General features: G+C 42.6%; 1 protein-coding gene across 1 annotated transcript in view; it reads left to right on the top strand.

Annotated features, from left to right (window-relative positions):
• vcana (versican a) overlaps positions 1-25,946 on the top strand; it is a 49,936-nt gene that overhangs the window by 19,089 nt on the left and 4,901 nt on the right. Inside the window, 11 exon segments of the mRNA XM_088993778.1 lie at positions 2,154-3,329; positions 6,803-8,664; positions 13,915-17,035; positions 17,038-18,170; positions 18,222-19,524; positions 19,527-19,643; positions 19,646-20,506; positions 20,592-20,705; positions 20,796-20,909; positions 22,547-22,705; positions 22,829-22,911. Of these exon segments, the coding sequence (XP_088849904.1) occupies positions 2,154-3,329; positions 6,803-8,664; positions 13,915-17,035; positions 17,038-18,170; positions 18,222-19,524; positions 19,527-19,643; positions 19,646-20,506; positions 20,592-20,705; positions 20,796-20,909; positions 22,547-22,705; positions 22,829-22,911 (10,043 nt within the window).

The following is a 25,946-nucleotide window of genomic DNA, read 5'->3' as shown; positions in this document are numbered from 1 at the left end:
CGTTCAAGTATCACTCGGCGGATGAGAGTTAACTCATTTCGATCGTTCCGGGCCTTGTTCCCTTTGAAAAGATTCAAGTATGCGTACAAATAAGGTCATTGTTGTGCCACGGGGAAGAGGAGTGACGAGGGGCAATACATCTCAACAGGAGTGACGTGTTGCGCTTCACTGGAAGTTAGCGGGCCGGGGGCAGTTTTTAACGAATCGGCATCCTCGGGGCAAAGCAAACAACTGATGATAGGTTCCGTTTGAAAAAGCAGCGGAATCCTTCACCTGTCAGCCTTTTTAGCCTCACTATCTTACTCCCTTTTTTTCGCCTTTCTCCCATCATTTCCGCTGTCAGACTTTTTCGCTCCATCATTCTCACTAGTACTTATCAGAGCAGACATTTGGATAATGGACCAAGCTACCGCCGGACTTCTAAATTCGGTCATCCTCGGTGACCTTTGACCTGGCCTTTCCTTCTTTACAAATGAGAGCTGGGGCAGATAAGCCATCCCCTGCCTTGCCATTTAGTGCTCCGAGGAAGCCCAACTCTCGCGGTGATAAGTCCCCGGCGAGTTCAGAGGGCACACAAACAGCCCACCCTCTGCTCCCCCGCTGTGTGTTCCATGTCGCCTCACTCTCGGCCATTTGTATTTACGCCCCCATCTGAGTGCTTTTCAAGTACGCTTGTTTGGTGGGACCCAATGCATCATTTCCTGCCTTCCCGCTCGCAGCCATATGTCACCAGACAAATTATTACGTAAACAGGGGAAATAAAATTAAAAAAAACAACAAGCCTGCACTGTATAGAGTAGACCAACGGGGTTGAGGTTTAAGAGTCTATAAAATACCCCTCCCATAAACTGTCATGACATTGAAAGTGATTTAAACCCATTTTAACATATTTCAACACACACCAAAAATATGTTTACCTCATTCAGTGCTATTTTGGGATAAAAAACTGAAACTAATAATAATAATAATAATAATAATAATAATAACATAAAATAAAATACAACAAATAATAATACATTTCATTTGTAAGCGCCTTTCAAAACTCTCAAGGACACTTGACCGTCACAGGATATTTTTTCTGCATGTGAGCAGCGGCAGCCACACGCGCCAGCATTCACTCAACTCGGAAGTAACATAAACTAAAAAAAAAAAAACACAATAACAAATAATATGACAACACAGAGAGTCATTCATTCTTCAGCACTTTCTGTACCCTTTTTGTGACATGAAGCAGTTCTAGATGAAATTTGCGATTGAATGAGAAAAAGAAAAAATGTTATTTAGAGGCGAAGTAATGGCGTCATTGCGATCGGTTTGGTTAGTTTTCGTACAAAACAAAGGCGTGAGTAATCGCAACAGCTCAAACCATTCAGTGAGATAATGCAGTCCCTTTGAAAGCTGCCTCTGTTTTCCTGTTTGGAAAAACTGTGTCTTGGCACTTTACATCAGAGATCGTTTGATGAGGATGGAGAAACCGGATGTCTTTTTTTTTCGGAGTTGTGCGTACACACTTTACTACTTTTCGCGCGTGAGTCAATGAGTAATGAGCGGATGTTGAAGGTCATCTAAGACGCGGGTCGGCAACTCTGTGTCAAATCTAAAAAATAGTTTTCCTTTTTGTCAATCATGATAAAGTTGGAATAGTTCACGTGCTCTGTGCGTTTTTTCTTGTTTTCTGGTTCGTTACTCGATCAACTTTTATGGTGCTAATGAATCTCCAATGTCATATAAAATCCACCGCGGTCATCTATCAGCGTCAATTTTCAGTTGTGTTTGTCTTCGGCAACAGTGAAGAAAAGCTAAAAGGTTCAAACATTCATGAATTGTGTAAAGAGTTTACACAGTGAAGGGCCTTGGCTGGATCTCAATGTTTAGATTCTGTTCTTCTAAGGAGCCACATTTGTTGTCTGAGGGACTTGAGGAACTGTTTAAAGAGTTCTTATTCAAGTCGGGTCCATTGCTTGTCTGCCGCAATAGTGTTTTTCTTTCAAATGAACTCGGGAATATTAATGCCCACCCGTTTCAAGACGGCATTACCAACAGATTGCCAACCACTTCTGACACAAAAACTGCCATTACGCCTCCCAATGCCTCGACTGATATTCTGCCAGAAAATGGCATAGTCTAATATTTATGATTTCTATATGTTCCAGGAAGGAAACTGATGATCAACCAGACTTCTTTTGTGGATGTATTTGTCATCAATGTCACAAGCACCCCCTCCACCGTTCCTTTACTTGAGAGTAGCACAGTTGCTCAAACTCAAACTTCCGAAACTGGATCAGAGTCTGGAGAGGACACAGTTTCCACAGATACCTCATCCATGTTTTCTACTAGTATGGTACCACCAAGTCCTACTCCGGCAGGAGAAGAAGAGTTATTTACCACAGTGGAACCGACCATTTTCGAAGACCACGAAGAAGATATTGACGATCTAAAACCAGTAGATCCAGACTTTGATGTCGATGACTTTGTACATGAGAATGTGACATTTCTCGAATCAGATCCCCATCGTGGCGACACATTGCCCGAGCTCCACATTGTGACAGGAAGTACTAACACGACAGAGTCAGCATCCGAGCCAGACGATCATTCAGTCATCGAGATCAGCACTATTGAAACTGATGCAATCCTGTACGATGCCTCTCCTAGCACAGAGCCCATGTTTGCTGAGGGTGAAACGGAGGAAACTATCCTCAATTCTAATCTGACCGACAACGCCACAGACATTGAAACTGAACACCTATTCAGTTCGTCCAAAACAACACCAACTGACCCGATGCTACCGTTCCCGTTTGATGATGGGATCGAGCCAGATTTACTGATGGAGGCCCCACCACCCGCTTTCACAGGACCGTCACAGGACATCTTGAATAGCTCAGACCAAACGGACATCCCCGTCACCACCGTCATTCCCACTAGCACCACTTTTATGTCTAACACCAAACCTGGCGGCACAGAGGTGGACGTTAGCACCACCGCCCTATCACCACTGGAAACAACCACGCAGAACAAAGTCCTAATACAACATGTCGCGACTCCAGACGAAAGCCTGTTTGACACCGGTACCGGTACTCTCATGCTCGTCGAAGGTGTGACATCCGATGATGGGTCGACGAGTGTCTTTGACCAGTCTGCTGATCAGGTGTCAGAACAAAACGATGACACCCTCACATCGATTGACACGACAGAAAACATGGATGCTGAGTTCTTCACAGCTGCTGCGGTGGTTTTAACTGCAAAAACCAACAATACTACGCCGCATGGAGCCGTCACAACGGAATCAACCATCAAAGGGACCACCGCTATACCTGAGCGGAACACATCAGGTAAGACTTACTAACACAACCTTTAGCCATTCACTTTCTCTCGGACATTGATTTTGATGTTGTGTGCTGTGCGTTATTGTTTTTTTGTGGCGCCAAAGTCAAATATTTTGGGAATATTGTATACAGTGATACCTTGGCTTAACAACTTAATTGGTTCCCAGATAGAGTGTGTAAGGCGAAGTGTGTATCCCAAAAATGTATTTCCCATAGGAAACCATTAAAATCAGAAGAATCCGTTCCCAGCACCCCATAAAACATAATTTTCTACTTTCTAATTTTGTAAGCCTTAAAACTACACAAAAGATACCTAATTGTATTTATAATAAACGTGCTATGGTATTATAATCAAAGCAATAAACTGTACTATATAATAAAGTCATTTTATTTACCTTTGTGATGGTCGTTGATGGCTTGATGGAATGGAGTGACTGTTTCATCAACATTAAACACTTGATGAGGAACGTAGCCTTCTTCTTTCATCATCTTGAGGAATGATCCCATGTAGGTGTTTTCTCTGCGATAATTTTACCTTGTTCCTCATCAATTGTGTTCTGTTTAGCTGGGTTGATAGCTTTTTGCATCAAGTGTACAGATGGCTTGTGCAGGTTATTTATGGAGCCTGATTGATGGGATATTTTAACCTTGCAGTCTACACTCTGCTTTTGAACTATCAAAGTTGAAACGAGTCCAAATTTCACCGTTTTCTATCCATTTTATCACTCTCTCTGTCGTCTGCCTGTGTCTTTAATGTTTACCCCCCCCCCCCCCCCCACTGCTGCATTCTTAACCAATCACGTGGCTTTAACCAACGACTGGGGGCGGGGAATAGAGGACAAAAAAAACTCGGCTGCCATTTTCTTTTTTTGAGAACGGCCTCACTCTCTCTCTGTCTTTACCCCCCCCCCCCCCGCCCCTTACTGCTGAGTTCTTGACCAATCACGTGGCTTTAACCGAAGACAGGGTGTGGGGAATAGTAGACAAAAACAGTTGGCTGCCATTTTCTTGTTAGGAGAACGGGCTCGTTCGCGAACGACACATCACTCATTGTGGTGCTCCGTGTGTATCCCGAAAAATAGTTTGTAAGCCAAGGTAAAATTTTCATAAATGTAACGTTCGTAAACCGAAATGTTCGTAAGCCAAGGGGTTCGCAAACTGAGGTATCACTGTACTGTCTTTCAAGTCAATAAATAGGAAATACGTTTTCCCAATGAGAGCTTTGCTCTTTAGGTGCATTGGTACAATTTTGCACGTGGGCTTCAGACACACTAGGTAAACATCTGAGATGGTCAACATATATTAAGGATTTTTTTTATATGACATTTTACGTCACATGAAAAGTGTTGGTCTGACATATGACAGATGTTTCTTCTCCGTAGCTTTTAGAGAAAGGTTATCCAAAACTCTCGGTCAGTTTAGTTTCCTATACTTTAGATCACAGGTGTCAAACTCAGGGCGCAGGGGCCAGATCCGGGCTACCACATCATTTTATGTTCCTCCCTAAAAGAAAATCATGCATGTCAAATGGCATGATCCTTGCTAAAAATGGAGCAAAATGTCAAATTGTGATGTGTAGATGCGTAGATGACTATTCACCATTTAGAACACTGTGAAGATCAGAAATTGTTATGATCGGAAGCTCACCACCCGAAAAGCAGGTGCATCCCCTCTAGGCAATGTGATTCAGCATCTTGTACAGCTACTAACATTTCCACCATGACTTCAACAAATGACACAATGGATTTCTGAGTTTGAAACATCAGTCATCTGCGATGTCTTGCTTATTTGGCTTCCTTGGAAACTGTACCGCTCCTCTCTTGCTGGTACGTTTAATGGAACACTACCAGCCTGTTTCCAGTTGCCATATGTACAGTATGTCTGTGTGTACCGAGCGAGTTTGCCCGTATAGACTCCATGACTACGCTGTGATTCCAAAGTGTCTCGAAAGTTTGGAGAGTTTCTTTCCTTGAGAGTATACCTCCCGGAGACAAAACAAACAGAAAGCACATGGCATACACTAAGTGTGCGTGGGTCAAAAGTAAGCGAAAAAAAAACACTACTCACGAGCTCACGTTGCAAATGAGATCAAGTGATGATGTCACTCTAAAACAAAGTGTGCTCGCTGCTGGGACAGCTGGATGCCACGTGGCCAAAGCGGGTGAATACATCTACTTTTACTTCTCCATCAGGTCATGTGGCTCAGATGACACAGGCTTGTTACTCTCTCAGGATTTGTGGGAAATCTTTTGGAAAAATGGAAGAGTAGGAAGCACATCTTGTCTGGTTGCATGGCAACAGAGCAAAATAAGCTACCGATATACACCCAATTCTTTGACATGTGATGTGTTTGTGATTGAAGAAATACAAAACACCCGTAGGTTCAGAACTTTAGATTCGATGTGTCTTGTTTACATCAAACACAAACCTGGACAGACCTAAGCATGTTTTTAATTCATGGATGAATAGACTGAGGTTTTCCCAAGAACGGAATCAAAATATTCTCCATATCTTTACCCAAATGGAAATGTTCAGTTAAAAGGCAGACCGTCTTGGAAAAAAAGACTGTCAAGCAGTGATTGTGGTAGTGAATTTTTCTTGAAACTTTGGCAAATGAGAGTCTGTAGTACGACCCCGATAGGGTGAGGGAAATTGTGTACATGTGTGTGTTTGTGTGTGGCTTAGTCAGGTGGGTCCCAGATCCGCGTTCCCAGGACGGTCTTAACTCTAAACAGGTGGTGAAGGCGTTCTTGAGGCGCAACCAATAATCTTTTTCAATCTCCGTTTACAATCTTTTGTGAGAAACAGCGAGAGAAACGGGGAGAGAGAGACAACTTCATTGTGTTCTGATTGCTTAAAAGATTTGAGTTTAAAAAATGTATGTTTCATTGCAGTATTTACATGAATATTACATAAGCACATATGATTTTCACTGCGATTAACGGAACCCGAACGGTCCAAATGCCAGCCCGCATGAAAAGGATGGAAATTGGTGAATTCACAGCAGTATTGAAAGGCGCTTATAAATGAAATGAAAATATTATTATTATGATTGCAAAGACAATTTTTTCCGGCAAAGTTCGCCTTTTGAAAGCCATACGCTCCTTCTCCTAGGTGGTCAGCATTAGTTAAAATAATTGAACGTTTGGCTTCCGTTTAAACCAATATATAAACTGCTCATTTTTACCAATCTTGCCTTTAACAATAACACTGTGGTCAGATTTGAGTTGAGAGCAGGCTACTCATCATCGAGAATGAGTCATGTTCCTTGCTACACAAGCTGTTGACCTTCCAGATTCGTTGGAATGTGCTAGCGCTCTAAACATTACAATGTTTTATTGTTTTTTGAGTTTGACTTTTTGAAGAATTCTATGTACCGTGAAGCTCAAAGATGGTGAATCTCTTTGGGTGGTTTACAATAGAACAATTTTGTTTTATTCATATCAAAATAAATATTTATATATGTATTTTTTTTGCAGATGTCCAGATCCTTCAGTCACAGAACACTAAGTTTCCAGTCTTGCTTGACCCTTCCATCCCCACAATGGTAGATGACACTGACTCTGACATTATCCCGACAGTTGAAACAAAACACCCTCAATTTTTTCCTGGAAGTGAAGAGGCTTCCACACAGAAAGACAAAACTTCTGCTCCAACTGCAATTTTGGGTGACATCACATCATTGAAAACCACACTAAAAGCTAGCTCTGAAACCACATACGGGATGTTGGTTGCACCTACTTCTGCTCATTTCTTTCCGACAGCCTCACCATCTGAGGAACATGTGACCAACATATCAGAGCAGAGTGAAACAACCCTGTCAGATAAGGTAACCTCCACTGTCATCACCACAACTGAACAGAAAGAGCAAGACAGGTTAAGCGACCCTCCCACGTCGATGAAGACGGACTCACAAGTGACTCAAACAGACAAGGCAACGGATCCATCCCTTTTTACTTTGGCAACAAATCTTCACACAGACAGAAACATAGTTCAACCAACAATAGGCATAAAAAGCACATCTGCCCCACCAGTTGCTGAAAATTCCTCTCAGGCTTCTCTGCAGACTATATACAGTCCCTTGTCTCGTGATGCAGATGAGAAAGCAAGTACTAAGAGCAGCATTACAGAAGGAATGTCAAAGCTATTCGTATTAGAAGTGGCATCAACTATTTCGTCTGACATCAATCAAAAGCCGATGCCATCCTCTACATTAAATTCCACACCGATTACACTTGACAGTGGTGATGCTTCAATACTTCCAAGTATTTTCTCTACTGCTGCTGATATTCATGATGAAATAAGTAATGAGACAATGATGGTTCAGTCTGTTCCTTCATTGAATTTATCAACCATTGCAACTGGAACAGGTTCATTATTCAGTAGTGAAGACAAAGAGGGGTCAAGTGATGACATGGATGAGTTTGCTGAAAAGTCAAATTTCATAACTACTATATCCTCAAAGTTAAGTACAGACACACCAGCATTGACAGCCTCACAAAGAAGTGAAAGTAGTCCTATTTCGTGGGCATCTGTCACTAATACAACATCTGTTTATCACACTGAGAAACAAAACCCAACATATCTTGAAATGCAATCAAGTACAGTCCAGGTCGAAGAAGTTCAAGATGGTTCAGGTGACCAAACTCCCGACATGATCATTCTGACATCGTCTGTTTCTACTGCATCAGCTACCGTCAGTGCAGAAGTATCTACTGCCGAATCTCCAATTCTAACATCCACCACCCCAGAACTTAAATTTGAAGTTGCAAACACTGACTCCAATCTATCTGTCAGTGGGTCAAGCTTGGCTCCTGAAACTGAATCATCATCTGGAGACATGGCCATAGAGGTCACTGGAGACTTGTTCATATCACCGACGACTTCCACCTCATTAATTCGCACTAACACCCAAGTACACCAAGCAAACACCAAGAATTCTGGAAGCATAACAGACGCCACTATTGCAGCTTCGAAAATCCCAACATCGACTGTTTCATCCATGTACAGTACAGAGACTCCAGCAGGAATAGAGTCAACTTCAAGTACAATCCAGGCCGAGGAATTTCAAGATGGTTCAGGTGACCAAACTGCGGACATGATCATTCTGACATCTTCTGTTTCTACTGTTTCGGCTCTTGACAGTGCAGAATTATCTAGTGCCGAATCTCCAATTGTGACATCCACCACGCCAGAAGTTCAATTTGAAGTTGTAAACTCTGACTCCAAACTATCTGTCAGTGGGTCAAGCTTGACACCTGAAACTGAATCATCATCTGGAGACATGGCCATTGAGGTCACTGGAGACTCGTTCATGTCACCGACGACTTCCACTTCATTAATTAGCACTAACACCCAAGTACACCAAGCAAAGACGCAGAATTCTGAAGGCAAAACAGATGTCACGATTGGAACCTCGAAAATCCCAACACCTACGGTTTCATCCATGTATAGTACCAAGACGGCAGCAGGAATAGCATCAACTTCAAGTACAGTCCAGGCCGAGGAAGTTCAAGATGGTTCAGGTGACCAAACTCCGGACATGATCATTCTGACATCTTCTGTTTCGACTGCATCGGCTCTTGACAGTGCAGAAGTATCTACTGCCGAATCTCCAAATCTAACATCCACCACCCCAGAAGTTAAATTTGAAGTTGCAAACACTGACTCCAATCTATCTGTCAGTGGGTCAAGCTTGGCCACTGAAACTCAATCATCATCTGGAGACATGGCCATCGAGCTCACTGGAGACTCGTTCATGTCACCAACGACTTCCACTTCATTAATTAGCACTAACACCCAAATCCACCAAGAAAACACGCGGAATTATGGAGGTAAAACGGACGCCACTATTGGAGCCTCGAAAATCCCAACACCTACTGTTTCATCCATGTACAGTACAGAGACGCCAGCAGTACTCGCATCAACTTCAAGTACAGTCCAGGCCGAGGAAGTTCAAGATGGTTCAGGTGACCAAACCTCGGACATGATCATTCTGACATCTTCTGTTTCGACTGCATCAGCTCTTGACAGTGCAGAAGTATCTACTGCCGAATCTCCAAATCTAACATCCACCACCCCAGAAGTTAAATTTGAAGTTGCAAACACTGACTCCAATCTATTTGTCAGTGGGTCAAGCGTGGCCCCTGAAACTGAATCATCATCTGGAGACATGGCCATCGAGCTCACTGGAGACTCGTTCATGTCACCGACGACTACCACGTCATTAATTCGCACTAACACCCAAGTACACCGAACAAACACGCAGAATTCTGGAGGCAAAACGGACGCCACTATTGGAGCCTCGAAAATCCCAACACCTACTGTTTCATCCATGTACAGTACAGATACGGCAGCAGTACTCGCATCAACTTCAAGTACAGTCCAGGCCGAGGAAGTTCAAGATGGTTCAGGTGACCAAACCTCGGACATAATCATTGTGACATCTTCTGTTGCTATTGCATCGGCTCTCGACAGTGCAGAATCTCCAATTCTAGAATCCACCACCCCAAAAGTTAAATTTGAAGTTGCAAACACTGACTCCAATCTATCTGTCAGTGGGTCAAGCTTGGCCACTGAAACTGAATCATCATCTGGAGACATGGCCACAGAGGTCACTGGAGACTCGTTCATGTCACCAACGACTTCCACTTCATTAATTACCACTAACACCCAAATACACCAAGAAAACACGCAGAATTCTGGAGGCAAAACAGACGCCACTATTGGAGCCTCGAAAATCCCAGAACCTACGGTTTCATCCATGTATAGTACCAAGACGGCAGCAGGAATAGCATCAACTTCAAGTACAGTCCAGGCCGAGGAAGTTCAAGATGGTTCAGGTGACCAAACCTCGGACATAATCATTGTGACATCTTCTGTTGCTACTGCATCGGCTCTCGACAGTGCCGAATCTCCAAATCTAACATCCACCACCCCAGAAGTTAAATTTGAAGTTGCAAACACTGACTCCAATCTATTTGTCAGTGGGTCAAGCTTGGCCCCTGAAATTGAATCATCATCTGGAGACATGGCCATTAAGCTCACTGTAGACTCGTTCATGTCACCGACGACTACCACCTCATTGATTCGCACTAACACCCAAGTACACCGAGCAAACACGCAGAATTCTGGAGGCAAAACGGACGCCACTATTGGAGCCTCGAAAATCTTAACACCTACTGTTTCATCCATGTACAGTACAGAGACGCCAGCAGTAATTGCATCAACTTCAAGTACAGTCCAGGCCGAGGAAGTTCAAGATGGTTCAGGTGACCAAACCTCGGACATAATCATTCTGACATCTTCTGTTGCTACTGCATCGGCTCTCGACAGTGCAGAAGTATCGAGTGCAGAATCTCCAATTCTAGACTCCACCACCCCAGAAGTTAAATTTGAAGTTGCAAACACTGACTCCAATCTATCTGTCAGTTGGTCAAGCTTGGCCACTGAAACTGAATCATCATCTGGAGACATGGCCATAGAGGTCACTGGAGACTCGTTCATGTCACCAACTACTTCCACTTCATTAATTAGCACTAACAACCAAATACACCAAGAAAACACGCAGAATTATGGAGGCAAAACAGACACCACTATTGGAGCCTCGAAAATCCCAACACCTACTGTTTCATCCATGTACAGTACAGAGACGCCAGCAGTAGTCGCATCAACTTCAAGCACAGTCCAGGCCGAGGAAGTTCAAGATGGTTCAGGTGACCAAACCTCAGACATGATCATTCTGACATCTTCTGTTTCGACTGCATCGGCTCTTGACAGTGCAGAAGTATCTACTGCCGAATCTCCAAATCTAACATCCACCACCCCAGAAGTTAAATTTGAAGTTGCAAACACTGACTCCAATCTATTTGTCAGTGGGTCAAGCTTGGCCCCTGAAACTGAATCATCATCTGGAGACATGGCCATCGAGCTCACTGGAGACTCGTTCATGTCACCGACGACTACCACGTCATTAATTCGCACTAACACCCAAGTACACCGAACAAACACGCAGAATTCTGGAGGCAAAACCGACACCACTATTGGAGCCTCAAAAATCCCAACACCTACTGTTCCATCCATGTACAGTACAGAGACGGCAGCAGTACTCGTATCAATTTCAAGTACAGTCCAGGCCGAGGAAGTTCAAGATAGTTCAGGGGACCAAACCTCGGACATAATCATTCTGACATCTTCTGTTGCTACTGCATCGGCTCTCGACAGTGCAGAAGTATCGAGTGCAGAATCTCCAATTCTAGAATCCACCACCCCAGAAGTTAAATTTGAAGTTGCAAACACTGACTCCAATCTATCTGTCAGTGGGTCAAGCTTGGCCACTGAAACTCAATCATCATCTGGAGACATGGCCATAGAGGTCACTGGATACTCGTTCATGTCACCAACGACTTCCACTTCATTAATTAGCACTAACACGCAAATACACCAAGAAAACACGCGGAATTATGGAGGCAAAACGGACGCCACTATTGGAGCCTCGAAAATCCCAACACCTACTGTTTCATCCATGTACAGTACAGAGACGCCAGCAGTACTTGCATCAACTTCAAGTACAGTCCAGGCTGAGGAAGTTCAAGATGGTTCAGGTGACCAAACCTCGGACATAATCATTCTGACATCTTCTGTTGCTACTGCATCGGCTCTCGACAGTGCACAATATCCAATTCTAGAATCCACCACCCCAGAAGTTAAATTTGAAGTTGCAAACACTGACTCCAATCTATCTGTCAGTGGGTCAAGCTTGGCCACTGAAACTGAATCATCATCTGGAGACATAGCCACAGAGGTCACTGGAGACTCGTTCATGTCACCAACGACTTCCACTTCATTAATTACCACTAACACCCACATACACCAAGAAAACACGCGGAATTATGGAGGCAAAACAGACGCCACTATTGGAGCCTCGAAAATCCCAGAACCTACGGTTTCATCCATGTATAGTACCAAGACGGCAGCAGGAATAGCATCAACTTCAAGTACAGTCCAGGCCGAGGAAGTTCAAGATGGTTTAGGTGACCAAACCTCGGACATGATCATTCTGACATCTTCTGTTTCGACTGCATCGGCTCTTGACAGTGCAGAAGTATCGAGTGCAGAATCTCCAATTCTAGAATCCACCACGCCAGAAGTTAAATTTGAAGTTGCAAACACTGACTCCAATCTATTTGTCAGTGGGTCAAGCGTGGCCCCTGAAACTGAATCATCATCTGGAGACATGGCCATCGAGCTCACTGGAGACTCGTTCATGTCACCGACGACTACCACGTCATTAATTCGCACTAACACCCAAGTACACCGAACAAACACGCAGAATTCTGGAGGCAAAACGGACGCCACTATTGGAGCCTTAGAAATCCCAACACCTACTGTTTCATCCATGTACAGTACAGAGACACCAGCAGTACTCGCATCAACTTCAAGTACAGTCCAGGCCGAGGAAGTTCAAGATGGTTCAGGTGACCAAACCTTGGACATGATCATTCTGACATCTTCTGTTTCGACTGCATCGGCTCTTGACAGTGCAGAAGTATCTACTGCCGAATCTCCAAATCTAACATCCACCACCCCAGAAGTTAAATTTGAAGTTGCAAACACGGACTCCAATCTATCTGTCAGTGGGTCAATCTTGGCCCCTGAAACTGAATCATCATCTGGAGACATGGCCATCGAGCTCACTGGAGACTCGTTCATGTCACCAACGACTACCACGTCATTAATTCGCACTAACACCCAAATACAGCAAGAAAACACGCAGAATTATGGAGGCAAAACGGACGCCACTATTGGAGCCTCGAAAATCCCGACACCTACTGTTTCATCCATGTACAGTACAGAGACGCGAGCAGTACTTGCATCAACTTCAAGTACAGTCCAGGCCGAGGAAGTTCAAGATGGTTCAGGTGATCAAACCTCCGACATAATCATTCTGACATCTTCTGTTGCTACTGCATCGGCTCTCGACAGTGCAGAAGTATCGAGTGCAGAATCTCCAATTCTAGAATCCACCACCACAGAATTTAAATTTGAAGTTGCAAACACTGACTCCAATCTATCTGTCAGTGGGTCAAACATGGCCACTGAAACTGAATCATCATCTGGAGACATGGCCACAGAGGTCACTGGAGACTCGTTCATGTCACCAACGACTTCCACTTCATTAATTACCACTAACACCCAAATACACCAAGAAAACACGCAAAATTCTGGAGGCAAAACAGACGCCACTATTGGAGCCTCAAAAATCCCAACACCTACTGTCTCAAACATGTATAGTACAGAGACGGCAGCAGGACTAGCATCAACTTCAAGTACTGTCCAGGCCGGGGAAGTTCAAGATGGTTCAGGTGCCCAAACTTCAGATATGATCATTGTGACATCTTCTGTTTCTACTGTATCAGCTCTTGACAGTGCAGAAGTATCTACTGCCGAATCTCCAATTCTTACATTCACCACCCCAGAAGTTAAATTTGAAGTGTCAAACACTGACTCCAATCTTTCTGTCAGTGGGTCAAGCTTGACCCCTGAAACTGAATCATCATCTGGAGACATGGCCACAGAGCTCACTGGAGACTTTAGCACAAATACTCCGGCAGTCACAACATCACATGAAATGAGTGAGATGGAGGACTCATCACTTACACCTGAAAACAATGGATCTTTTCCAGTAAATCAGGAAGAGGCAAGCAGTTCCTTGTTGTTGAGCACCAAACAAACAACAGAAAGTCTTGAACCAGGACTTTCTTCAATCACAGGAAATCCAGCAGTTTCTCTGGTCCCTGACCTGACCTATCCAATACCAACCATCAGTGGCCCAACCATGAGAAGTAAAGTGGCATCATTCTCTTCTACCACGCTTCCAGAAAGTTCTGGAGATGGTGCTGATGATTTTAGTGGAGCCTCAGAAATCACACCAACTTCTGTTTCCTCAATGTTCAGCACAAAAATTTTGCCTGCAATATTAATAGACATTGAAAGTTCTGGAGACACCATTAATGAGTTTACTGGAGAGTCAAAAGTAAAAACAACCACTGTGCCTTCAATGTTTAGTACAGAGACACCAGTTGTGACAGCATCACACAAGGAAGTTACACGAGATAAAAAATCTAGTACTGCCACATCGTCCCTGTATAGTACTACGAAAATGCCTCAGATGTCTTATCACACTCCAACCTCTGTTCAAGTGCCAGTAGATCAAGATGGTTCTGGTGAACAAACAGAAGACATTGTCGTTCAAACATCTTCCATTACTACTGCTACTCTTTTCACCACAGAGGCACAAACTGAACCTCCTACGAGTCCATTTATAGTCACACATGTTGAGAAGGACGATGCAAGCACTCAGTCAATTTCATCAGTTATTGAATCAAGTACAACACCTGAAACTCAATCATTATCATTATTCAGTACGACTTTAAATGAAGGATCTGGTTCCTTTCCTTCTCTGAGTGGATCAACCATTCAGCCTCCAATGTCATCATTCTTCACTGTCACAAACACAGATGGTTCTGGGGAAAGCATTGAAGACTTTACTGAAACTATTGTTTCAGTGTCTCATACAGATACTCCAGCGACAACCATATCACATGGAAACGAAACTGATACTTCTTCAAACACCTCCACGGCTGTGTCATCCCTCCACAGTACCAAAGCACCGACATCAGAACCCCTGATGCCATCTGTGTCCGTCCTTGGAGCAAAAATTACACCGGAAACTAAAATTCTAGTCAGTACCATTGATGGCGTAGGCGCACTCGTTGGTCAGACTGAAAATTCATCAATTTCAGCAACAACTTCCTCGCCTTCAGTGTTTATTAGCAGTGGCACCTCGTCAACGACAGGATTCCATGAAACACCTTATGAACCCCATGCACATGTCATAAAAGGTGAGGACTCATCATTACTACCAAAAACTATTCCCACTTCAACAGATATTGAAGAAGAGAGCTCTGGTGAACAAAGTGCTAAGATAACCCAAATGACTCTTTCATCTCAGACGCCTATATCAATGTTTCACACAGAAAGACCAACACAACTGCCAGTGGAGGAAAAAGAGACCTTTACTAAAGTTGATTCTTTGTATAGTACTAGGCCCCTTGAGCCAGTGTCAAGTAAAACAACACAAAGTTATGAAAAAAAATATTTTATGAGTTCTACAGCAGAGTTTGAGCATTCTGGAGATGGCAGTGAAAAGTTAACCAGAGAACCAGAAATCACTTCTTCGCCTGCCTCCATTTTGGGTACAGGGACATCTGAAGTGAATGCATCAGACAATGATTCAAATCATGACATTTCAAAGACATATGTTACTACGGCATCGTCCTTCTTTAGTACGGAAAAAGCAACCCCAACTGTATCTGCTCATTTGGACATTGAGGACATTGATGATGATGGAATTAGCAATGACACCATGATGGTTCAGGCTATTCCTTCCCATGCCGGCTCAACCATCCAACTTGGAATCCTTCCCAGTACCACCACATCAGATTTTGAGAGTTCTGGAGACAGTACAGATGGATTTATAAAGGGGCCAGAAAGACCAACTGTTTCCTCGATGTTCAGCACAGAGACCCCAGCAATGACAGCATCACAAGTCTCAACAGTTTCAAATACGCAATCATCCTTCCTTAGTACTAATAAACCTACTTCCGTGTCTTCAGAAATACAAAAGTATGTGACTACAGCTAAGACTGATGGAGACCAGTTCACAGTTGGGACAGAACCATCCTCTGATCGTCTTGAAGGGTCAGGTTATCTAACCCAAGACATATTTGCAAAGGCATCTTCTGTTTCCACAACCGAGATGCCTGAACTTGAGGCAAACTCTGCCGTATCAACTCCAAATAACAAGAGCAACGTGAATGTCGTCAAAAAAGAAACAATTTCAATTATGAGCTCTGTGTCTTCCCTTGGCCCTGAGAAACAATCACCACAGTCAGAGCTGCTCACTGCTGGTCAAGTAAAAGGCTTTACTGAAGCAACACCGACTTCAAATCTCCCTGGCCAATCTAAATTACCAGGAATCAGCACTACAACACCTGCGCAGTCCACTAACATACAAACTAAAATATTACCAACCACTTCAGCTATTCCAATCATAAATGAATTTGATGCAGGTTCTGGGATCATTCTTCCAGAACAGGACAACTCAAATGGACAGACAACTGAAATTTTAACAGAAGAGTCTTCTAGTTTTTCATTTCTGTCAGTGACAGATACAACAATGAAACACAGCAGCCTCTCAGCCGTTGTTATTGGAACTTCACAGGAGATGTCTACAAAATCCCCAGGTTCCCTTAAGCCTTCCATTCAAATAATTGACGACACTGAACTTATTGATCAAAACCCTTCGACTGAAGTCACAGGGAAAACATCTGAGAACATCTCTTCAATGTTTAGTACGAAAACACCAGTACATTCAACACCAGCATATTCAATGGGAGGAAATGGTAAAGATGATTCTCACTATAGCACTGATACTCCAATGTCCCCCGTTGACAAAACCACAGTTTCATTGATGTTGCCCACTACTAATAGGACATCCAATGAGGAGCCTACATCTGAGCCTGTCTCGTCAACATCTTTGTCCAGCCCAGTGAAAGGTGCATCGACAACTATTTCACTTCCAAGTACATCAGGTTCTGTTACAGAACTGATCAACAATTATGAGGGCTCTGGAGACCTAACTTCTCCTTTGATGGCTTTACAGTTGCCAATACAGAGTCTTCATCACCTACAAAACACAGTACCAGAACCGACATGAACTCAACCTCAAGGAAAACTATTGCTCCTACTCCCCCTGTGGCATTTGCAACAAATGATGCAGGTTCAGATGATCCCGTTTCAACCACGTTTAGCACAAAGAAACCATTTTCAACCTTTGCAGTTCAAACTCCTTCCACTGAGGTTCATACAGAAGAGGCAGCAATTCACGTTATTTCCGAATCTGTCAGTCCGACCACTGTTTCAAAGCCCCAAGTGACTTCAGTGTCTTCACTGTTCAGTACTAAGAAAACTACAATGATGACTCCCATTGAAGTTCAAAGCATTTCTTCTTTACCGTCTGTAACAGAACAAATTCACAATGCAGAGGTTCAAAATGGGGGAAGTTTAGGAGATGTCACATCTGCTGTTACAATTGTTTTATCCTCAGTAACACCAAAAGAAGAATCACCCGTAGAACAGGTAGCGTTGTCCAAAACCACCATCACACCATTAGTTATGGTTACCAAAGAAAGTTTGCGGGATAGTTTGTTTGCTATTTCAGCAAGTTCTCGTATAATTGAAGGGACTCAACGCACGGAAGTCTCAAGTCTCTCTGTGTTTCCCTCAAATGAATCTTCCGGTGACATGGAGATCTCTGGGCTTCAACCTGAAGATGATGATTTAGAGAGAAATTCAGAAGGATCAGGTGGAGATGTAGCCATCGATAAAACTGATGAGACAAAACTAGACCTGAGCACAGATGATTCATTAACTCAACCAAGCAGGCAGCCCACACAGGAATTTATATCAACAACCCAATCTCCAGACAAGACTAACAGTGATATTTACCTAACTGAGCAAGGAAGTGGTGTCTTCGATGAGGATTTAACACCTGAGGATTCGGTTTTTACTTCATCGCACACAGCAATCACAGCCACAAGTGGGACTGATGAAACCTCCATACATTCAGATACTGTGAAACAACACATGCCAATGTCGACAACACCTATCAGTAGAGTATCTGAACAAGAGTCAAGTGTAGATGACTCAGACGCAGGCTCTGGAGGAGAAATTGTGTTCAGTACTCAAACCACAGCAACAAGAGATTCATCCTCTGGATGGACAGTATCTGATGTAATAACACTCTCAGCTTCTTCATTGTTCAGCACTAAGCAGTCTGAAATTATTAGTGGAGCTGACGACGATAGAAAAACAACAACCATTTGGCCATCTTTATCCAGTACTGTGAAACCAATGCTCAGTTTGGCACCTGATGTTCCTGGCACCTCAAGTAATGAAAGGCATACTGTTTCAACAATGAAGCAGAAAACAGCATCACATCTAGAAGTGTTACCGGAGACTGGTAGTGGGGAGGCTGAAATATTTGTATCAACTGATGCTTCAAGTCTCTTCAGCACTAAGAAGGCAACTGCCACTTCCTTCATGGATCTTTCTAAGACACAATCACATGAACACATTCATGTAACAGAACATCCAACAGCTGCTACTCTGAAGACGCCCTTCACTACATCACTATATCCGATAAGTACGGAAGGTTCCGCTCACGAGATCTCAGATGACATAACCACTTCACCTATCATAGTCACACTTGATAATAAAACTACTTCTACAGTATCCACTCTTTTGAGCACAGATAAAGCCATATGGTCCCATGAGCAGGAAACAAATAATGTAACCACAATGCAACACGAAGTGGTAACTGTTTCCTCTGACAAAATAACATTTAGTCCATCACAAGACGATATCACCGTGGACAGTGTCACATCTTCATTTTCAAAACACTCATTTTCTACAACTACAATGTTTCCCATTCCCATTGAAGCTTCAAGTCAGTCCTTTGCCCCAAACAGTATGCTTACTCATTCTGAAGTGGACCACAAAACATTTGAGCCCTCAGCGTCTCATGTAATAATTTCACCTTATACAACTCCAAAAACTAGTTCATCTGCAAAACCTGAGGAAGAAACTACTGGGATGATATTTGAAAGCTCTCCTGAAAGCTCAAGTGAGCACAGCCCACGTGGAATAACTGAATCACCTTCAGTGCAACCAGAAAGTACCCCATCTTCATTACGTCTACCAGTAGATGCCATTTTAAATGCTACAGAACAAGTATCCTCTGATGACACTGTGTCTTCAACTACAGCAGCACCAGATACATCTGGTGAAAGTTCCTCAGACAGCGAGGAGGCTTCTTCGTCAACAGAGACAAGTCTCATTACCTCAACAGAAGAAGACGGTTCAGGGGTTACAATACCAAGTGTCTACACTGCAGACTTTGGTAGTCCAATAACACCACAGAGAGAGTCATCTTTCTATGAAGTAACATCTGGTTCAACATCTACTAATATCCCCCTGACAGATGATTACTCAACCCTGTCCCCTGGTATGTCCCAAATTTCTACTGAGTCAATATTGGCAGATGTTGAGAAAAAGGAGACTCACTTCACTGACAAAAAACAACTGGAGAGAGCACGACCAACTACCAAGATGTGTCTACAACAAAACCAGAAGAACATCTTTCAGAAGTCCATTTTGGATCAGTACCTTCAAAGGAAAGCATTTTGGTGCAGTTTGTCACACATTTGCCCCTCCAAAACATCCAACACCCCCCGGAGAATCATTGGCGCAAGCCTGGTCAGAGATTGCTGTCACCCAAAGCGCTCAGACCGATTACTCTTCGGAACATGTATCACCGATCAGTCTCACGTCAGCAAGACCGTTTAAGGAATTAACAACTGTTGCCCCTTCAGTCAATGGGACGGTGTCCACCACAGTGCCTGTAGATACAATTGACCTAACAGGGGAACTAGTTTCAAGTGGTGAAATGACTGAATCACCTCCAGAAACAGATCTTCCAGTAACACAGTCTCCTACCGACAGCATTTCTGTTGATCTAAGTGGAGATACGCCCGACTATGAGGAATCAAATCCCAGCATAGTAGAAAATATTCCAGAAGACCCCGAAAATATAAAACCAACAGAAACAAGAATCTACACTACTAGCCAAGCTGCTGAGAGTCAGCCTTCAGACTCAGACAGTATCGGAAGAGAAACAGTCACTTCTGTAATGTCCGGAAACTTAATCCACACAACAAACCCAGGATCAAATGATATCCAGACAGTCTTCAAGGTAGATTCTTACACCACTGCATCTAAGATGGAGTCAACGACTGTCCATAGCGTTGACTTTGAAAGCAGTGCGGATAAGACAGTAAGATCCACTGTAAAGCCACAAGTCCAAGAGTTCTCCAAGACGACACCAGCTGAAACCCAAAGTCATATTTCACTCTCAGTAGACCCCACACAGCCGTTTTCTAACAAAGATCACAAACTCGACAGTGACATAACTGCACCTCCATCGCTCCCTGAAGGAGAAACACACGACTCAGAACGTGGTTCGGGCCACATCGTTGTCGTAGAGACTGTTGACATTACCGGTAGGTTTCGCAACTTTTTTGTATGTTTGTGAACAAACACAATTAAACAAAACCACAGTGAATATATGGACATTTTCTTTTCCAGGACCTGAATCATGTGCTGAAAACATTTGTATGAATGGAGGATCTTGCTTCGTGAGGGGCAGCACCCTAGCATGCAACTGTGCACCGGGTTATGGAGGTGATCACTGTGAAACTGGTAGGAAACAGTCTTAAAAATATCTATTTGTGTAAAAAACAAAACCTTCTTAAGAATGTTATGGTTTATTAATAATAAATCTGTATTTAGATATTGATGAATGCCAGTCTAACCCTTGCCGCAATGGAGGAACATGTGTTGATGGGTTGGCTTCCTTCAGTTGTCTTTGCCTCTCAAGCTACTCTGGACTGTTTTGTGAGACAGGTATGTTTTTTTACATGACATTCTGGGTCAGAGGGGCTAAACATTGCATGTTTTTCTTATTGTGATTCTATTCAATCAAATTTCAGGCACATTTAAAGACATACAGTGTAGTGATGGGAATTCCGGCTCTTTTCAGAGAGCTTTTGGCTCGGCTCACTAAAAAGATCCGGCTCTTTTGGCTCCCAAATGGCTCCTCAGTTTATTTGTTTTTTTTGTTGCTTAAATTAATTAACTACTAAAAAAATCATGTAAAATTATATGAAAAACGAATTACTCGTGTAAAAAAAAACATTAAATCAAATCTTTTTATTTATATGGCTTTATTTATATGTGCACAGAGTTAGCAGATGCTAACTTTCACTTTCCCTGTGGTTACTCTGGTCTGATGATCAGCTGTCACTTATTTGCTTTTCATATTAATAATGCTATCATACCGACTAGTAAAAAATATCCTAATTGAATAATAATAACAGCATAACGTACAATAGCTATCTGGCTGGCGAAGTATCCAGCTGGCTAGCTATTAGCTATTGATTGGCTTGCTAGCTAGCTTTCTCTGTATTTGTCTTACTATTCTATTTGAGTTACTTCCGGGTTGACTGAACGCTGGTGACAGAAAAACGAATCATGTGACTGTAAAGTGACCTTGAGAGTTTTTAAAGGTGCTTAAAAATGAAATGTTTTATTATTATTATTATTATTATTATTATTATTATTATTATTATTATTATTATTATTATTATTATTATGTAATAACATTTGTCCACCTGTCTACCCTCGTCCCCCCCCTTCTCCTCAGTGCTGCGTGTGTCTATTATTCTCCCCTCCCTCCTCTACAACGGATATCAACCAATCACATGCGGCTTTAATCGAAGACTAGGGGCGGGGAATAGAGGACAAAAAAGTCGGCTCCCATTTCCGGCTCTTTGTTAGGACACGGCTCTCTGCGTTCACTTCAGAGATCCGGCTCTAAGAACCCGCTCGTTCGCGAACGACACATAACTAATACAGTGGAACCTTAATTCATGAAATGCCCCTATTCTTAACCAAATTGATACATGGACACAGATTTTAGTCTTTTACATCATGTCCAGCTTTTCAACCATTAAAAAAAGGGATTACTTCAGTAGAAACTTGGAAGTAGCGCGTAGGCATTCTCCGCCATTTATTTTGTTAGAGATCACTCGTCATTGAGATTGTGTACTCTATGCAGCTGCCGTCTTCGAAGTGCTTGCTCAAAGAGCGACCCAAGGGGGATATTTGCCTTTGTATCCTTATTTAATTGCACTGAAATGAAAGCTGTTAAACTAACAGAGTGGACTTTGTTTTGAATATTTAGACACCGCGATCACCATTAGTGCGATATAAATTAATTGTACCATATCGTAACACCAGGAAGTGGAAAATCTCAAACCTTTGGTCACATACCTTATTGACCTCACATTTTCATACCTCCTAAAGCTGTTAACATTCTTTTAAAGGACTAGATCATTGTGACCTTATTTTGACATAAAGAAAGCCTCAAGGGTCAGGCGTTAACATTGCTTGAAGTCAATGAGATGCTTGATTAGATCGGAGTGGCTCAAATACTGCACTTGTGTATTCCTCAATCTTCTTTTTGCTTTCTTACCTTGCAGATACAGAAACGTGTCAGTACGGCTGGCACAAGTTTCAGGGCCAGTGCTACAAATATTTCCCGAGCAGAAGAAACTGGGATACGGCAGAGAGAGACTGCCGCATGCAAGGGGCTCACCTGACGAGCATCCTTTCCCATGAGGAGCAACAATTTGTTAACCGTAAGCTTTAGAAGCACAATATACCCAATCACATTTGAAAAATCTACATTTCAAGAATGAGCTGTAATGTTTCTTTCAGTAGTTCTTACAGAAATGCAATATGTTGTCTGTTCTGTTTGGTAGGTCTCGGACAGGATTACCAGTGGATTGGCCTGAATGATAAAATGTTTGATAGTGACTTCCGCTGGACTGATGGGAGCCCCACGGTAAGATAGGTTGTTCCCTTATGCGGTTCTCCCCCCCACCCTCCACACACATGGCTGAGCGACAGTCTAAATATTTGGACGTCATGTCAATGACAGATGCACTCATGTCGAGAGAAACACCCTTTATTAGGGGGGCACTGTTGATTTTCTCATGACGTTCTTTGCTGTTCAAAGTGGGTGCAGAAAAATATTTGGCTATGGCATTCAGAGTGCGTTAAAAGCAGCATTTAGAGTGGAAACCGGATTGTTCAACCATAAGAATAATTTTTAAAATATCTACATTTTTATTTCAAATATCTCTACAGAGGCGCCTCAAGATGACACTCACATAAGAAATAATCTTTTCCCCATTGTCATGAACGGAAATGCAACTAATCCGTATTTGTTCTTTTCTCAAGACAAAAATCGTCCCAACGATGGCTCATTGTTGTATCTATAATTTTACTTCTTTCTGAGTAATTTAGCCACTTTCGGTGGTGTCGCGGAAGCGGTTGAATAAAAATAAAAATTAAAATTAAAATTAAAATTAAAAATAAAAAACCAAAAAAATAAAAAGAATAATACATTTCATTTAGAAGCGTTTTTCAAAACTCCCAAGGTCACTTTACAGTCGCGGTATCAGTTTATTCTGTGGGTGAGCAGCGGCAGCCACATGCGCCAGCGTTCACTCAACCCGGAAGTAATTCAAATAGATAGAAAGCTAGCTAGCTAGCCAATAGATAGCTAATAGCTAGCAAGCTGTATAGCTATATAGCTAATATATAGCTAGCTAGATAGCCGGCCAGTGAGCCAGACAGCAAATAGATAGCAAATAGCTCGCTAGCGAGATAGCTAGCTCGATCAGAATCAGAATCAGAATCATCTTTATTGCCAAGTATGTAGAACACACAAGGAATTTGTTTCCGGTCGAACACGCTGCACTAGTATCGTCGTCAAAAAAACTGCTAAGTGATAGATAGCTGGATAGCTAAATAAATAAATCAAGAAAGATTCACACTATGCTGATTTTATACCATCGTCCTCCTGATTTGATCACCCTGCTCTTTGCCAGTGGTGGGCTGTCAGGGCCTGCAAGGCCTTCTCCGCTGGCCCAAAAACACCTGAATCACAGACCAATGTGAACTCACGTGACTAGCTAGGAAAGTGACTAATTGCCACGTGCGTACAGAATAACGTCCACGTTTCAAAGATTCAACACGTTCACGTTTCAACAGATTGGCTTTAAAGCTAATCAAAGGGCCATCTATTGAGTCCCTTTCTCAAATGAGGGGTGAGGACACTTTGGGGAAGGAGGGGGGGGGGGGGTGGAGGTTGTAGACCGGCAGGCGTAGACAGGTATGTTTTGGTGACCTACCACACACCCCTCCATCTTTCCCAGAGCAGGCAGTCACTCTCTAGTGGAAAAAGGGCCACCATGCGGGAAGACAACACAGATGGACAGCACCTGTGCCCGCCTGCAGAAAGACAGCGAATTGGACAAAGCGATATGGGGGGTCTGCATGGGTGGTCACACTCACCCAACCTCTAAAAATAAATAAATAAATAAACACATAATAATAATAATAATAATAATAATAATAATAATAATAATAATAATAATAATAATAATAATAATACTCTCGCTTTTGTTTCCACTTTTTCTTTTCCGTCATGATCGGCATTAACTCATTCACTGCCATCCCCAAATGTATTCGGGAATTGAAAATATGACATGGAACGCCATTCCAGAATGTATTCCTGTTTTTTTCTTGTTTGGGGGCCGATAAAGCGACATGGCCTTTGGCACATATGTTCCCTTCCACAAGGGGGCAGCATTTCCCTTTTTCCATGTTAGCACTTTGTTCCAGCTTTAGCTGTTGTTGAAGCGTTATATAAACCAATATGTATGTATTGAATTGTATTTTGGACAGCCACCCTCATTTGAAGCTCATATAACTCCAGATCCATATAATTTAGGAATTAACTATTTTTTCTGATGAAAGAAGAGAGTAAGGTTTCTTATGCTGAATTGAATGTTTATGTAGCCCTAAAATGCAGTATTCTGTGGGTCCCGCAATTTGAGTGACAATGACAAAAACCCTGGCACTGGAGTGGACACATTTTTGCACATCACCTGGCAGTGAATGAGTTAAAATACACGAACAGAAAAGGCCCATCCAAAAAAACATGGCAGTGTTTTTCCTTAATGTAAAGCTTACAATATTGTAAAGATAAGTTTTAAAATAAAAATAATTAAAAAAAAAAACATAAGTATTTGAAATTATGGAATAAAGATGGAATGCACATTCGGTAAATATAAAAACTGGACCAACATAAATGTTGAAATGTAATGTTTGAAATTTTGACTTTCTAAAAATATAAAATGCAAAAATAAAGTCATTATTCATCATAAGGTAAATGGTGAATAGAGTATATTTGTGTTCTTTCTGGCATTGTTCACATTTAAAAAGAATCATTAAAAATGGCCCTTTCACCAATTAAAAATAGGGGGAATAAACCCGTGAGGCTGATCAGAGTTTGTTTGATTATTTTGAGAGATGGCACCCTGCTGTGCACAGTTGCCCAGCTGATGACATTTGTTACCAGCGAGGCCAGCAGGAAGTAGCAATGTTTGTAAAGCCTAATGACAGAGTAGCACGGCCCAGGGACAAGACGTGGGGTAAGGTCGGGGGCTGGGATTGTGTGAGAGGCGGGAGGGGGTGGGGGTGCATTGGGGGTCTCATCTTTGAAGATGGTCGTTTGAAGCCACAATTTACTGAAAGACTGCAGGTCGCATCAATTGCACGTCGAATACCCTCCAGCACTTCAGATGTGTGTACGCGTTGTATAAATGTGTAAATGAGCAGCGCATCGGCCAAGTTACATTTGTTATGTTAAGTACGCAGATCGTGTGATGTCATGTTATGTCAACGATTAAATCTGACAGTCATTTAAATGCAGCCCAGTTAGGCGATTGGGGGTTTAATTTAAAGGACAACCGACGTCTCCGGACAAGTTGTGTCCATAATTTGTAAAATGGCTTCAAATGACTTCTA

Source organism: Hippocampus bargibanti, linkage group LG04 (assembly GCF_051943395.1).
Source record: "Hippocampus bargibanti isolate YZ-2025 linkage group LG04, ASM5194339v1, whole genome shotgun sequence".
In the NCBI taxonomy this organism is placed as follows: Eukaryota; Metazoa; Chordata; class Actinopteri; order Syngnathiformes; family Syngnathidae; genus Hippocampus; species Hippocampus bargibanti.
The sequence above is the reverse complement of the archived record's forward strand: the minus strand, read 5'-3'. Positions and strand labels throughout refer to the sequence as shown.